General features: G+C 36.8%; 1 protein-coding gene across 2 annotated transcripts; it reads right to left on the bottom strand.

Moving 5' to 3' along the window:
* Window positions 1-2,602: 2,602 nt before the first annotated feature.
* On the bottom strand, window positions 2,603-17,260 carry spoplb (speckle type BTB/POZ protein like b). Of its 2 annotated transcripts, none has more exons than XM_073876175.1 (13): window positions 17,077-17,260; window positions 14,458-14,558; window positions 14,078-14,206; window positions 10,708-10,823; window positions 10,496-10,617; window positions 9,090-9,241; window positions 8,868-8,995; window positions 7,674-7,851; window positions 7,457-7,512; window positions 5,469-5,591; window positions 5,238-5,380; window positions 5,054-5,103; window positions 2,603-3,676 (listed from the first exon to the last, which is right to left on the bottom strand). In XM_073876175.1, exons 4-13 carry the CDS (start codon window positions 10,783-10,785, stop codon window positions 3,528-3,530), a joined length of 1,179 nt encoding a protein of 392 aa, XP_073732276.1. In that variant the 5' UTR covers window positions 10,786-10,823; window positions 14,078-14,206; window positions 14,458-14,558; window positions 17,077-17,260; the 3' UTR covers window positions 2,603-3,527. The 2 variants fall into 2 exon arrangements, with proteins under 2 accessions (XP_073732276.1, XP_073732277.1); XM_073876176.1 differs by lacking the exon at window positions 17,077-17,260 and adding an exon at window positions 16,714-16,851.
* Window positions 17,261-17,713: the final 453 nt, after the last annotated feature.

Here is a 17,713-nt window from a genome sequence, read left to right as displayed (position 1 = left end):
GAAGATAACCTTTATATATGAAATCTCTGATCATACACAGACTCTGATCTCTTAAATGTACACAATATCAATGTGGGGCTGTTACTCTCAGTCAAGCCTTGATAAACAGGCAAATTGAAGATTTGCATCACACTGAATTTAAACATCTGAAGGAGATCAAAAACTAAACAAAGGAATGATTTTTGTCAGATGCAGTGTTGGGTTAGTTAAAAAGTGTAATATTACTCATCACTAGTTACTTTTGTACCCACTACTAGTAACCTTTTCAAATGTAATCTGATTACTTTTTCATCAATACGAGTTACCTTTTTCAAAAGTAATCTGATTACTTTTCCCCAGTACTAGTTACTTTTTCCAAACGTAATCTGATTACTTTACTTTTTTTCACACTACTAGTTACTTTTTCCCAAAAGTAATCTGATTACTTTACTTTTTTTCACACTACTAGTTACTTTTTCCAAAAGTAATCTGATTACTTTACTTTTTCATCAATACTAGTTACTTTTCCCAAAAGTAATCTGATTACTTTACTTTTTTTCACACTACTAGTTACTTTTTCCAAAAGTAATCTGATTACTTTACTTTTTTCACACTACTAGTTACTTTTTCCAAAAGTAATCTGATTACTTTACTTTTTCATCAATACTAGTTACTTTTCCCAAAAGTAATCTGATTACTTTACTTTTTCACACTACTAGTTACTTTTTCCAAAAGTAATCTGATTACTTTACTTTTTTCACACTACTAGTTACTTTTTCCAAAAGTAATCTGATTACTTTACTTTTTTTCACACTACTAGTTACTTTTTCCAAAAGTAATCTGATTACTTTACTTTTTCATCAATACTAGTTACTTTTCCCAAAAGTAATCTGATTACTTTACTTTTTTTCACACTACTAGTTACTTTTTCCAAAAGTAATATGATTACTTTACTTTTTTCACACTACTAGTTACTTTTTCCAAAAGTAATCTGATTACTTTACTTTTTCATCACTACTAGTTACTTTTCCCAAAAGTAATCTGATTACTTTTCCCAAAAGTAATCTGATTACTTTACTTTTTTCATCACTACAAATTACTTTTCCCAAAAGTAATCTGATCACTTTACTTTTTCATCACTACTAGTTACTTTTTCCAAAAGTAATCTGATTACTTTACTTTTTCATCACTCCTAGTTACTTTTTCCAAAAGTAATCTGATTACTTCACTTTTTTCACACTACTAGTTACTTTCCCAAAAGTAATCTGATTACTTTACTTTTTTATCACTACTAGTTACTTTTTCCAAAAGTAATCTGATTACTTTTTTCAAACTACTAATTACTTTTCCAAAAGTAATAATTCCTTTACTTTTTCATCACTACAAGTTACTTTTCCAAAAGTAATCTGATTACGTTACTTTTTTCACACTCTAGTTACTTTTTCAAAAGTAATGATTCCTTTACTTTTTCATTACTACAAGTTACTTTTTCAAAAGTAATCTGATTACTTTTTCATCAATACTAGTTACTTTTCCCCCACTACTAGTTACTTTTTCCAAACATAATCTAATTACTTACCCCCACTTAATGAGATTCAAAGACGATTTCACAGACAGGGTTACATCAAAAATGAATTTGGATTATAAATACAATTATATCATTTAAGAAATGACATATGTAAATTGTGCAAATTACAGTTTTTTTAAAGACGCTAGGACACATTTCTCAATACTTAGGTCCCTTTTGCAAAACTCATCACACAGTAAGCACAACAGAAGATCAATGTGGGCTAAAACGATCAATTATCATTGCTTTGGCACAAAATGCATTCAATGCATACATCTCTCAAATTTCATGAATTCATTTCTCTCTCAGACACAACAACTGCCAAAACTCTTTTGGAAAAAGTAACTAGTAGTGATGGAAAAAGTAGTCAGGTCTGGAATCAGGAAATGCAAATATACTGTTTTCAAAACTGTTAAACTTATGTTCAAAACAATACAATAATACACAACTGAATAAGACAGCAATTTGCTACATTTCTACAATAATATTTTAATGAAATACATTTTAAATCTTAAAAATAAACGCTATAAAAACAATTGGCCTAATGGAGAAGACAGAGTAGATTAGCATTACTATTGTATCTGTATCAGTGGATAGTGTGTATACAAATTCTTGTATTTTGGAATTACTTGGAGTGCAAAAAACTAAAAATAAACTACATAAAATATTAAAGAATTCTGCATCATGTCTGATTCATTCCAGTAACATATATTGCAGTAAATTATAAACGGAGAAAACATTGTATGACATGTTGTCATTGTTTTGTGGGTGACAGTGTGTTTGTCGGTTGTCAACCTTTGCTAGTGTTCTGGAAGAATGAGTTGATTTGAGACCTGAATAAAGTGTTTTGGTAGTTGTAGTGCATTTTGAATGTGAAATGAACTGCTTTGCCAAGCTGAAAGTTTGTTAGGAGAACTGTGTGAAGAGTTTTGCAAAAGTGACCTAAGTACTGAGAAATCTGTCCTAGCGTCTGTAAAAACTGTAAGACCAGGAACAAGTAACCAAGTCACTTTCAAAGTCATGTTAACACAAACACTCTTCACAAAAAAGCAAGCAAAAATTTGACTTCCATTTAATTTCCAAAGCAATAAATCAAAGTTCATTTGAACTACAATACATTTGTTCAAACACAAAGAACTCTCCTGTTGAGTAAAGTACATTAACCATGGAAAAGAAATCCACCTTTAACTAAGGTCAAAACTAATTCTGTGCGAAATAAAGGGGAAAACAAGGTCTGTAAACAACACCGTAAACGAATCTTCATATTTACCAAATAGTTTACCTTGGTGCAAAATGTCGACATCTTTTGTCTATTGACATCTACCGGTTTCGTTGCAATACTCAATGTGAATTCCCTCACATTTCACTTCACAACCTCAGTTAATACTTACACCAATTTCAATGATGATAAACGTACTACGAGACATTTTGCCAGCAATATGGGCAACATCATTAATTAAAAAGTGTCAGTGGAGACGATCTTTGCACTTGATGCATGTGCGTAGCTATGCGTTTAGTGAGCGTTTACTTGGTTTTTTGAAACGTCAGACCACAAGTTTACACGTAAACCGGCCCCTCGACAACATGACATACAAGGTCCTAAACACCACCATGTTAAAACTACTGCATTATGTGGGAGCTAGTGCAATCCAGACAGGTCTGGAATCAGTCGCAGCAGGCACATAACTACATGTAGAGACACAAAGAAATGGCGGGGTGGATCCATTAAGGCCAAACGACTCGCTGAAAGAGACTCCAGCAAGCCAGAGTAAACAGCATGGCGGCAACCACTACGAAGTCCATATCTTCTTCTTCCTCTCTTGTGAACGAAGAGACCACTGTGGTTTAAACAAGCTCCTCCGTTTTGTGTCTCCAGTAAGGGCGAGTGAAGAGGGGTGTGGGGCAAAAAGGAGGGGGGAGAAGGGCTTTGTGGGGTAGTTGCCTCATGCGTCGTATTTTATGCAGTCAGTGAGGGCAAAGGTCAGGACTGTTTTAGCCGTTTCCTAGGCAAACCAAAAGGGGGGCACTGGGCGGAGGCGAGAGCACGAAATGCCTCGGCCACTAAGTGAGGATGAGACTGAATCATCGCCTTCCAACCGGCCGTCTCCATGATATCTGCAGCGTGATTGCAAGAGAGCAAAAACAAGCCTGAAGGTTACAATCAATAATCCAAAAACATTCATCACACAACAGATTCCACTTATTTAAGTTGAAATCCGGAAATGTTTTTGGTTAAAAAGTCTTTGTCTTTGATAATGATTCATGGTAGCGTGGTAATAATAATTTATAAGCTGAGCTGTCGAGGCGGATTTCGTTGGAATGTTAGTTGCTATGAGTAGGTAAACTTACCTGCAGTTTTATGTTTCGAACAGAGAGGCTAAAGTTACAGATTTAAATAAGTAAAAATTTTATTCGTACAGTAAAACTACACAAATAAAAAACATATTCTGGTATCAAAAAAAACAACAACAACAAAACAACGTCTGTGGCATGCTGTGGATTGTCAGAAAATGTGACATATTCTTTAGTTGGCCTGTTAAAAATTTTGCAAAAATCTCACAGTACGGTACATATCTTGATACGGGGGTTGCGGTGCAATGTTGCGATACAGTAACCCAAGGCGACATATTGGGATATTTCCTGTTTCCTGATAATTTTAGGAAAGCTGGCACACCACCATTTGCAAACCTTAGCAAAAAAAAATTGTGGGGCGCGCCCCTATGCTAGTACTTTATGGCACTGTTTAAGTTCAGAGATAAGAAAAATGCTACCATGAATTTCGAATAATTGTTGACAATATCAATTTTCAATATTGCAGTTTTTAGTTTCGACACAAATAAAACATGATACTTGTGTGTATCTATATTTTTCTTACACCTCTAGTTACAACAAGCAATAAATGTGTTTAAAGAAATTTGACACTCGGGCAATGTCTGAATTTAAATTTTGGGTAGATACGCAGCCTCTGCTGTGTATAAAAATGCTAATAAACATCCAAATAATTTCATTCGCCCTTAGAGTGGTGGGATGACTTAAAGGGGACATTTCACAAGACATTAAGATGTCAAATATATCTTTGGTGTACCCAGGGTATGTATGTGAAGTTCTAGCTCAAAATATTATACAGATAATTTATTATAACATGTTAAAATTGTCACTTTGTAGATGTGAGCCAAAATTAATGTGCAGTTTTTGGATTGGCAGTGCCTGTTAGATTAAGGGGTGGTATTAACCCCTTATGACATCACAAGGGGAGCCAAATTTCAATGACCTATTTTTCACATGCTTGCAGAAAATGGTTTACCAAAACTAAGTTACTGGGTTGTTCTTTTACACATTTTCTAGGTTGATAGAAGCACATGGAAAAAGTCCGATTTTCATGATATGTCCCCTTTAAGTCATAATAAGCAGACAATCGGCACCTTTTCTATTAAATACAAATGTGTTTAGTTCTCTTCATTTGCAAAGGATTCTGGGAGGTTGTAACGTGTTGGCACACATACTTGCTATTCCAGTTCTTGCCATCTTTACAGCCCAGCTGTCTGAGAATGCTGCACCTGAATAGGGAAAAAAATTCAGACAAAACTCACTCAGACACTGCTGTGTTTCAAAAGATAAAAAATTCAATATAGAAACTGACAGTCACTTTATAAAGCAAGGAAAAGCAGTGCAATTCTGTTTGTGTACTTGCCTATTAATGAAGTCTATGGCTTGTGCTTTAAGCTGCTCTGCACTGTGCAGGTCAGCCAGAATGAGGATGTCGGCCACATTCTCTACAGACAGACTGTTACAGAGAGCCTCTTCACATAATACTTTTAATCTTTCCAGAGCATACTGCACACAACCATAAACAGACAGCAGGTCAGCTACATGTACAAGTAGACAATAAACATAAGTGTGCATTTCCTTTAACACCTCTCACCTTGTCTGCAGCAGCTAACAGGTTGTCGGCCATTTTCTCCAGGTTAGGAGCTTTACCAGTGTAAATAAATACCATCATTTCTCGAAATACATCCGGTTCGACATCACTGATGTCCACTCGGTTCTGCAACGGAATTGCGAAAACATAAAATCAATTGCGTTTTGTTTCATTAGACCAGGTTTTCCCAAACTGGGCATTGCATTGCAGGGGGTTTGTGAGTAGGGGTGCACCGATATATCGGCCGATGATGCTTGCTATGCTTCTCAATGAAATGCCGCAAAAGCCAGAGGGCGCTCTCGTACCGAAACTCAATATGGGACGCAGAAGAAGAGCCACACAGGTATCTCCAGGAAATGGCTTAAAGATATATTCATATTGCTGTTTTTCAAACCTTTTCAGGTATTTTCATGATAATAAAGAATATGTATAATGATTATGTTTGACGAGTGTTTCTTTTTCAAAAGAATATTAAAAACGACTCAAACTCACAGTGATTTCAGATCGATTAGGACTTACTGATCAAAAGCCGTAGTACGTGAAATAGCTGTGAATAATATCGGCTGTGTGATTCAGAATAGTTATTATTAGTGTATATCGGCATTTATCGGTGCACCCCTATTTGTGAGTTGATGAAAAACATGTATCAATTCCTCACAATTAAATCATAAGATGCAAATAAATATTTGTAGAAGTAAAAAACAAAACACTAATAAAGTAAATTTTTACTAACAAAAGATATATTTTATGTGTGACCATTACACAACACTACATAAAAAAATTACGTAAAACAAATGAATATAATAACAACCAGTGATGCGTGGGTTGACCCAAAATGAGCGGGTGCCTGGGTTCACCCACAGTTACAAGTCATTCAAAAATATTTTTAATGATATTCGGGTCGCGGTCGTTTGAAATAAAGATGCCAATTAACTATTTTAAACAATTAATACTTTTAAAAAAATACGGGTCAGGTACAATATTTTTTTTTGTGGCCCGAGTTGGGGGCAAGTTAGTTGAAAACCTTGGTCGGGTGTGGGTTGTTTATACATTGACCTGCGCATCACTGATAACAACAATACCAATGTAAAATAGTACTGATTAAAATGGATGAAAAATAAATACTAATTAAATATGCAAACGTGCTATTAAATTATTAAAATATTTACTTCTTCTCAGGGGATACTTTAAAGTCACAATGAAATTGAAAACTTTATTTTTTGAATACTGCGCTTTTTTTTTACAAATTACTTATCTGTGAGCTTCATTATTATTATTATTATTATTATTATTATTAAATGTATGTGCCCTCATAATCTTTAATCAAAAACGCAAATCTAGTCTCCTCCTCGAAATAATCTCTTTTTACTCCCGGTCACGGGGTATAGCGAGAGGCCGGTACCCGGGACAAGATTGCAGTGTTTAATAGCAAATAGCAACATGACTCAACGATTGAGTCGATTCTCAATGAACGAAATCAAGTCCCATCCTAATTGTCGTTTCACTTGGATATACATTACGATGAGGACAATAATACAATCACTACTTCTGTTTCATTGTGACCAAGTAAATAATTTAGGTAAAGGGGGTTTGGCTGACAAAAAAGTTTAAAACCCCTGCATTAGACTATTCCTCTAAAGCAGTGACTCCCAACCTTTCTCACTTCAAGGCCCCCTAGTTGCCTACAACAATGTTTGAAGGCCCCCCACTCACTAAATGTTTGTCACATAAAATTAAATAGACCTTTGAATGACTAGACACATGTATATTTACTACTAAAACGGCCAAAAAAATAAGAAACATATTGATTTTTGCTTGTTTTAATGCTTGTTTTTTTTATATAATTTTAAGTCATCTTGAGGCCCCCTTGGAAATCTGCCGAGGACCCCTGGTTGGGAAACACTGCTCCATAGTATTGTAAAAAACATTACAAACAGACATAATAAACACAAATATAACTACAAGTTGTATCTGTCTATCTTACCACTTACTTTTTTACTCTCCTCCATTTTGTGTTCAAACATAGCATTGAAAACTGGCGACCTCGCTGTAGACAGAAAAAAAGTTCGGTGCAGAAAACATGAATCATCTGTTTTAAGTGTATCATCTGTATGCACAGTACAGCAGAGAGCAACGTCATGCACATCATTATCAATTCACTGAACATTCTCTACTGACCAAATCTCACCTTCATATAACCAAGCTCACCTGCCAGTATGGATTTGTGCGCTTTAAACTCTTGTCCTCCAACGAACAAGCTGCAGTCTGTGAACCTGGAGCCTTCCCATAGGTTACCCAAGTCATCGGAAAGTTGACACTCTGGGACCTTTAGCATGTTTGTGTTAGATTGGCCAGAGATATTCACAGAGTCCTGGACCACACTTACCTAAACACAGAAAATGAATTTAATACTTTTTAGTGAAGTCTTACAAACTTTTTAATAAGCACTTAGCATCCTTGTAATGTTTTTCTGTTTATATTATAGTCATGAGCTAATAACCAATAAGCATTTAATTTTAGCTATCCTAAAGGGGCGCTCCAGTTTTTTTGAAAATATGCTCATTTTCCAGCTCCCCTAGAGTTAAATATTTGCACCGTTTTGGAATCCATTCAGTTGATCTTCAGGTTTGGCGGTACCACTTTTCAGCATAGCTTAGCATAATCCATTGAATCCGATTAGACCATTAGCATCACGCTCAAAAATGACAAGAGAGTTTCGATATTACGCAGTGCCCGAAAATAGTCCCCTGGGTTAATTTAATAGCAGGGGACTATTTTTGGGCACCATGTAATATCATTGCGCCTGCTGCAGCCATGGTACGGCAGCAAAGTCAAAATGGCAACTTTTAATTTTCTGTTAATTTTCTTAGTACACGATGTAACTACAGAAGAGTCAAGTTTTAAATAGGAAAAATATTGAAACTCTTTGGTTATTTTTAAGCGCGATGCTAATGGTCTAATCAGATTCAATGGATTATGCTAAGCTATGCTAAAAGTGGTACCGCCAGACCCCGAGATCGACTGAATGGATTCCAAAAGGTAAAAATCAAATGTTTAACTCTAGGGGAGCTGGAAAATGAGAATATTTTCAAAAAAAGGTGGAGTGTCCCTTTAAGCTTGTCTCATTTGTCATCATTTGAAGTGATGCGATTTTTTTTTAATGTGAACACCCTTTTCCAATTTCAGCTTAAAATGGATGCATAATACAGAAACGGTTGTAAGCAGGTAGATTCACATGATTTGAAATAGCGCTGGTATTTAATAACCTATATTGGTCAACTATACTAACAACTGCTCAAGTAACTTTTCCAAGTTTCCAAGCAAGAAACGAGATTTGGTTGTGGTTCTTTAGTGATCGTATATGAGCATTTTAAGACAAATACATTTCATAGGTCAAGGTACCTCACAGAACAGAGTAAGTTTGTCATCTGGAAGAAGTCCATTTGCTTCGTCGAGCAGAAAATCTCGCCTGATGAACTTCTTAAAGCCCCAGTCCTTTCCCTGGACGAAGCGGTAGGCTCTTTGGCTTTCTGAAGTGCGGTCAGAAAATACAAGCACTAAATAAATACACCGTACTGTAGGGCACACCCAAACACAATCTTCTGGACTTCTTAAAAGGCTCACCCATGGCTTTAGTTTCTTCTCTTTTGGCGTTCAGTAAAGAAAACTTGAACTTTGCTCTCACTTCACTTTTGGGACAACTAACAAGCAGTAAGTACAGAGAGAGATAATCTTTACTCTCATCATCCAGACCCTTTGGATTCACTCTTAGACACCTATAGAAGAGCAAAGGGGAGAGGAAGGTTTATTTGGAGTACATGTAAAGTTTCCCAACAACCTCTTGACCAAATCAAAATTAGCATCTATGGCTTCACAAGCTGCGTTTCCATTAAAGATTTACTCAAACCTTAAGCACTGTTTTCTAAATGTCGCCAAGAAACTATTGTGAAATGACACGGTTTCCAAATACCGATGTCATGCGATAAGTCATTCCACAAACTATGCGAACTGCTCTATTCGACTGCATACAGTACTGCGCAGAACGACATGCAGATGACCTCAAAATACTGCGAGAACGACTTGAAAGCATACAAAGCAGTTGACAACAAAAAAAGATGGACGACGCCTGTTCGCTCTCTTCCATTGGTGAAAAGTGAAGTCGCCAGTGTCCCGATATGGCGCTGACATCTTGGGTCTTGAGTCTGCGCAGTAGCGATTTCGAGACCAGAGTAGTGAGCAGGAAGTAAAGCCGTGAAATCAAGGCCCCGCCCGCACAGAATGCGCATATCACAGCTGTCAATCATGACGTCACACCACCGTTTTTATAGCATTAAATAACTAACTAAAAACAAACTTATTTTAAAAACAAACACTTGTATTTACATCAGCGTGACAAAAACTACAGTTCATTACAGAAACCAGCTTCGGAAAAAAAAATATTTGAAGTGTAATTAAATTAGTTGGTCTCAAGTCCCGTTGAATAACATGGGCGAGGCGGGTTTATGACCTATACTAGAACCAGTCACTGGGGGCGATCGAGACGTTTTGGCTTCACTTTTCAGGGCTTGTGCGGCACACTTGGTTGACACCCGAATCTCCCTCGTGGTATTTTTATGTCACATTGTTGGTTCTTGTGACCCCACATGAAGTCAAACACAGCTCTTCTGTCTTGTCCTCCAACCAAACATACCAAGTCATATTTAAAGATTATCATGTGACTTTTACGCACGCCAATTTTGTGATGTATTCCTTTATTAATTGCCTACAAAACCGAGCGTAAAACTTTTTTGTGATATATGGGAATTTATCCAAAATTGCTGTGTTTCCATTGGGTGCATTTTCAATTCACCATTTCAATTTGAAGGGTAAAAGAAATGCAGCTTCAGATAACCACAATGGAAATGTCAAGCTCCTAGTTGTGTTTGTATCGTGTGCTTGGTTTGAAAAGGTATTGGTCTTGGGCTTGAAACAGAAAAATCAAGAAGCCATTTGAGAGCTTTCAACAACACTCAGAATGCAGTAAAACACACCATTTCATCTTGTCGTTTGGGCCAGACGAGAAGGTCGAGCTCCTCACGACTTCTCCCATCTCCTCCCGACAGAAGCTGAAGTTGTTTATCGTCCACATGTAAGAAAACTTCACAACTTTTACCTGCCGTGGAAAACACAGGGATACGTTGATGACTCCCGTTCTTCACTCGGACTACAACAGTTCATTTTATTCCCTCCGTGTCGCTCTCACCTGTGTGTAACACCAGCTCTCCGCTACAGGTCCTGATGTCATTTCCCCTGGGGGAGGAGGTGTGGGAACCCGTGACATGGCCTGCTTTTTTACCCTGATTTAGCGTACTGCTCGACCTACACACAAAAACAAGACAAAATTATGCAGCTGTAGTCAAAACATGGACTGTAAACAACCAGAAGGCAAAGTTAAACCAATTTCCCAATATGGCAACTAAATAATGACATTTTAGGTTACAAAATTCATAGCAAAAACATGAAACTAACATATGAGTAGCAAAACTTGCCACCATTCAGTGTGTTCTTAGGCTAAGTTGCTAAAGTGTTTGAGAGGATTTTTTATGCGAACCTTAAAGTCGCAATGAAATTTAAATAAAACATTTTTGGGAATATTGCAGTCTTTTTTGTACAAATGACTTATCTGTGTGCTTCATTTTATTTTAAATTCTTGCGCCCTCATAATCTTTCATCAAAATTAACGATTTCTCTTTACCTACACTCTAAAAAACGATTCGTTGGCTGAACAACCATAACTTATGAAAGTAATTGGATTAAACACAAAAAACTTAGTATTTATAACTTTTTAACCTCTACTTACCATATTTAGTATGTGTAACACAAAAATTTAAGTTACCAGGTGAACTTAAATGTATCCAAAAATAAAATGAAAAAACACAAGTAATGCTAACTACTATAACAATTGCATCAAAATTAAGTAAATCTAGCATAACATTTTAAGTAACTATAGAGCCACGTGATTTCCCATGATGCCTTTGCAGCCAAAAATTATGACATCTGTCGTAGCCATTTTGTGAAGCACAAGCCCTGTAAAAAATCCAACTTCAAAATGTTCTTTTAACAAAAAACAAAGTTTTTCTTGTTGAAGGGCATCAGTTCATTAATTTGTGTTCACTGAATGAAATAAGCATAATCATCCTGCTAACAAATATCATTTGTTGACTGGAGTTTTAAGTTTTTGTCCAATTTGTTTACCCAACTTGCCAAATTGAGTAATCTGAACAAGCAATTTAAAAAAAAACAATGGTCTGAATAGTTCCCAGCATGCATTGCGACATGTTCACTTCTTTGGTTAATATTTACTAAAAAAGATGACTGTTTTAATGTTTGCTGGGTTTATTTATGTTGATATGTTGTTAATGTTAGTTATATGTTGTATTTAGAGTTATTTTGAAAAAATTATGTTTGTTCATTGTTACCATGATTGAGAAGTGTGTGCTCAGTGTAGAGGGCAACACAATGAGTTAGCGCGCATCATAGTTTCCTCACAGCAAAAAAGGTCTCTGATTCAAGCAAGAGCTAAGTCAGACAAAGACTTTGTTCAGGAGACCTTTCTGTGTACACTAAATTATGTATACCTTTCTGTGTATATTAAATTGCTCCAACTTCACTCTAAAATATGTGTTGGATTTACTTAAAAAGTGTGATGCAAAAATGGTGCATATATATTTTAAGTAATCCCAACTTGAAATAATTTTACTTAAAATAAACAAGAAAATATGTGTTATATGAACTTAAATATTTGAGTTCATCATCATTCTTTACTTAAAAATTTAAGTAAATAAAACACAGGTTTTCTTGTAAATTTTAAGTAAAACTATCAAAGTTGGGAATACTTAAAAAGTGTGATGCAAAAATGGTGCATATATATTTTAAGTAAATCCAACACATCATTTTTTAGAGTGTAGGGTCACGAGGAATGACGTGAGGGCCGGGCAAATAGATTGCAGTGATTAGACTCAACTTCCAACGATCCAATTAATTCTCGATTGACTAATTCATGTCCTGCCCTAACTTTTCAGAACTTTTCACTCGGATATACATCAAGATGGGGAAATGATGACAATTCCTACTTCCGTTTCATTGTGACTTTAAAGCTGCAATTCAAAACTTTTGCCTCTGTATCGCCATCTCAGTTTGAAATGTAAAATTGCAGGTTGCTGTATATACTTATCTTTACCGTTTGTCGAAAAACAACCAACATTTCCTGCTAAATTTAAAACAAGGGCTTAAAGGCTCTCTAAGCGAATAATGTGCGACGTCACTTCCTGTTGATGTTTGAACTGTTTTCAAACAAACGGAGCGTAGCTAACGCCTCCCCCTCCCTCTCCCGTCCATGCTTTCATGAACGCGCCCAACCCCCACCCCCAAATCCTTCTTGTCGTTTATTGGCTGGAACACTTTGTTATGTTTTGTTGTGCTAGGTTTGGCCACTATGTTGATATTGCCGTTTGTCGAGCCTGAGCTGTCTACAGAGATCGTTTTTTTTACAGTTTGATCAGCGGACAGGCAGCAAGCAGATAGTGAAAAGATGTTTGCTGTATGTAACAAAAAATGTTTTATGATCTAAAACGCGTCAATTCGCTTAGAGCGCCTTTAATTTATAAATCATTATTATAAACTTACTGTTGTATATAGGGGTAAGGTAATGTGATCATTTATGTACTTGCCCAATAATGATTTATGTTTTATAAATAAATAAATATTTTTTACCAAAAAAGTTTGGTAAAGGGATTGCAACTTTAGGGGCTGTTAGCTTCTTGTTATGTGGCCTGCGGTGCGCTTGCAACATTCTGAAAAGCTGCGGTGCAGACGCGACTGGAAAAAACGAGTGCATCGCACCACGTGCGCGTCGCTACCATTATGAGCGTGCATACCGCGCGCCTACAGTTAAAAAACAAACTTGAACACGCAAAAGACGCCACATGTGAACAACCCTTACTGTGTGTTCACACCGCCCCCGGCGAGAGCATCAAAGTGGCCGTAAGTCATTTATTTTCAATCAGAGCTGGCAGCAAGCGCCGGCGAGCAGTGGTGTGGCGTGTCATGTACGGTGTGAACGTCGAAGAGAGTTGAAATCAGCTCAACTTTAAGGTAATGAGCTATGACGCGGTTCGGCGGCAACCAATCGGAAGGCAGAAATAGAGTGCATTCGAGCATCTAAGCATCCACTACACTTTTTTTATAACGTCGTTGGCAGGGCAGCCAGACCTTTTTTTTGACGCTCTCACCGGTGGTGGTGTGAACACACAGTTAGGTGGTTGGTAAAGTTTTTTGGGTGGTTTGCTGTGTTTCCTTAGCTGCCAAAGTCTTTATGACACTCTGGTCCCTCAAACAGCTCCTATTTTTAAAACAGTCTGTTTATCTGCCTGGTGAAAAATTACCAAACAGCCAAGTACGAACAACTAGAAAAGTAACAGCACACAGATCTCTTCAATATACAAACTGACTTGAACTATCAATCACGTTCACAGCATAAACAATGCGACAGGTGATGCTGGAGTTTAATATTTCTACAGACAACCAATATAAGCAATAGTACCAGCAAAAACTGAATAATAATAAAATAATACCTAGTGTTCAGAGATCAGCAGTTTGTTTTTCCATGTCATCGCTGGGCTCAAGCTCAGAGACACGCCGGCAGTGTGAATGGAAACAATGACTAACAGTTCAGACTGAACTCAGACTTTAAACAACCCATCCTCAACACACACACACACACACACACACACACACACACACACACACACACACACACACACACACACACACACACACACACACAGAGAGAGAGAGAATAAAGCAGAAGTCACATTATGCATCCTTCGTATTGGTCCTTTATCAAAGTAAACAAACTTGGAATTTGTAAAAAAAACTTAATGTATAAAACATAGCAATGTTACAACTGCAGATGACAATAAATCAAAATTCACCCAATAAAAAAAACACTCACCTCAACAAATCTGCTGAATCTCACTTACAGGAGTTTTGTGAGCCTTCAGTGAGGAATGTTTGGCAGGCAGGGATGTTGTAGGATGCCACTCTCAGTGAACCCTGGCAAGAATGACAAACTTTTTAACACCACCACATCTACATCCAACGGCATTGCATGACATTCTGTGTGGCTCACATCTCAAAGTACATATTAGTGACATTAAGCAGATATGTCAATTCAAAATTTACAGTACACAATCAGATTTATTTTTGGTCAATATAAATGTGAGGCATGTTTGGGAACGTTCTGTCATCCAAAGGCTGAAATGGACAACCATCAATAACAAGTAAATAGTGCGAAGGACACTGGGATGTTTGCTTAATTGATGTAGAGAACAGGAATTGACACAGCCAATCAAACGTTGTTGATGAGACCAGCAGGTTTCTAGTGGCGGCCGGTGACTTCTCTTCCGAGGGGCGCAAACTCAAAATATGTATTCGGCGTGTCATATTTTGAAAACACGAGCAACATACGTGTTTGTTGTGTCATGTGAACCACGTGCATCACGTGTCAAAACAGTTTATGATAAAAGAGACGCTCACGTTCACAAAATACACGCAAGACACTCCCTTAACAGTAAACTCTGATTAAGTGAGATTATACGAGTATCTGGCAAACCCAAGCATCTTTTTTATCATAAACCCTTTAAAAGCATGTGCAGCAGGCACTTATTTTGACAAAACATGTGATGCACATAGGTTCACTCGAGGCACCGAACACACATTTTGAAATGACGAACCACACACATGATGGCCTACAAACTTGGCATCGTGCGCCCTCGAAAAAGAGTGAACTTGCCGAAAAGTCTTTTGCATTGCTCTGATTATGATTATTCAAGTTTATGTTGTATAGCAAGTACAAAACCATTAATAATGGGAACACTAAAATAACATGGTGTTTCTATAGCTCATCTAGCAGGGATAACATGTGTTTGCAACTCAAAAGTCATGGGTTTTATTCCCAGCAGTGGCTACCGGTGACTTCTTTTTTTGAGGGTGCAGGATGCAAAGCACGCCACAACATTTATGTAGCCCGTCATGTGTGTTGCCCGTCATTTCAAAATATGTGTTTGGTGCATCATGTAAACTTATGTGAACCATGTGTCATGTCAAAATAAGTGCCTGCTGCAAACCCTTCAAAGGGGTTAATGATAAACGTTTGCTAGAAACGTCTAGTAATCTAAAGGATAGTCAAAGTTTAGTGTTAAGTTAGTGTCTTGCAAGTATTTTGTGAACATGGGTGTTTCTTTTATCAAAACCCTTTCAATCCTGAATAGGCACACATTTTGACATGACTCATGATGCACTTGGTTCACATGACGCAACAAACACATATTTTGAATTTGCGACCCTCGAAAGAGAAGTCACCGGCCGCCACTGATTCCCAGGGAACATAATGTTTTTTAAAGACAACGTCCCATAAGTTGGTTTGGGAAAAAAGTATTTGCCAAATGCAAACATGAACAATTGTTTTATACAATATATAAAGATTGAAAGCAGAAACTTTGTAAAAGTTTGTATATTTAAATCTAAAACAAATGAGAACAAGTTATACTTATTAGTCAAATGAATAAAGTTATCACACGTGGCTGATAAATCATGTCACTACTTTATCTATTAGAGAATAAAAAACAACCTCACAACGATGAATGTTCTGTACAAAGTTTTGTTGTTCAAAATAAAATTACATCAGAAAGAAATTTTTTATTTGACAATTAAAAGTCATTTATCAACACAATATACATATTAAGAGGTTCAGAAAATCTCACATTTTAATAGTCCCAATAATGCATGTTAACTAAATTCAGTATATTAAGTCACTATCATACGTTATTTGCATATGAATGCATCACGTAAAATGTCTCAAGTACTGATAGCTGCTGGAATTTCAACTTTTCAGCTTGATTTTTATCAATTTTACAGAGGGTTTACCAGAGCGAACTTCAGCTAAAATCGTCTATCATTTTCACGTCGCGCCATGACATATATCTACAATTACCGGCGGACGCACGCGATTCACACACCCTCGCAACATGATAACAAATCTCCGGTATGCATCCCAAACCAAATCAGCCGGTAAAACAAGTGAAGTTTCTCTCAACATGAAGCAGACGATCGTATCAGCTAACGCGCTACAAAACCAAACCCAACAGCAAGTTTCTGTTACAAATCGATAACCGCGTTCCTCGCGACATAATAACAAGTATGTACGTACATTTACGCGCCGAGCACTTGTCGCCGTTCCGTTAGATCCGCTCACCGTGCGACTGATGCGGAAAACGGAGGAGAAAAAAATAGTAAAGGAAACCAAGTTAGCCAACCAAGGCTTGTCTCGTTTGGCCTAAATTTCAGGCACGGCCCAAACAAGAGGCAGAACCAAAACAAAGGCGAGCCGACAATTTTGCTTTCCGGTCGAAACAAAGAAAAAGCATTGTGCCAAAGCCCTCGAGTATCTGATATATTTGACCCAAAGCAAAAACATAATGGTGAAGATTTGTGAAATCGAGTAAGCCATCTGTCTTTGTGTCAGTGCGCAGAGCGGTGATTAAAATAAAAGAAATAAAATCATTTTACAAACCTCTCAGACACTCCGCATCACAGACATGAAAACACGGCACAATATGTGACCTGAGTAAGTCGAAGAAAGGATTTTGTGCGAAAGGAGTGAACTTTTGAGCCTTTCTTTACAGATAAGGGGTGTTTTTGCTCTCTGTCTCTCATAGCGCTGCCTGCGCTTCTGCTCTACGCAATGCGCATGCGCGGAGAACTTCCTCCTGAAACCATCTGTTCTAATAACAAGCGCAGCCAGTTTGCTTTTACTAGGCTAAACGTACAGCATATTCAAATATTTCTTTAAATACGGTTGTGTTTGTTCATCAACAGTCGTAAAAGAATTTAAATAAGACGGTTTAATGCGTTTAGATATATAAAAGGACATTTTGTGATGCATATTAGCCTACAGCTTTAAACTTGTTTGGTAAAGTTTTTCCTGTAAAGTCTATTTTTAAATTATGAATAACCTATAGTAACAAGCAACATTATTAAATGATTGTTGTTTATCATTGTAAATAATAACAAATAACAATTAATTTTGAAAAAATAAGGTGTTACCAGAAAATATAGCTTATTGTTTAATTATCGGGGAACACAGATCCTGAAAAAAAGTATTGTTTAAATGCACTACAAGTCACTTTGGATAAAAGCATCTGCCAAAT

This window comes from Misgurnus anguillicaudatus, chromosome 14 (assembly GCF_027580225.2).
Source record: "Misgurnus anguillicaudatus chromosome 14, ASM2758022v2, whole genome shotgun sequence".
NCBI lineage: Eukaryota > Metazoa > Chordata > Actinopteri > Cypriniformes > Cobitidae > Misgurnus > Misgurnus anguillicaudatus.
Note: the sequence above shows the minus strand (reverse complement) of the source record. Positions and strands in the feature narration are given on the sequence as shown.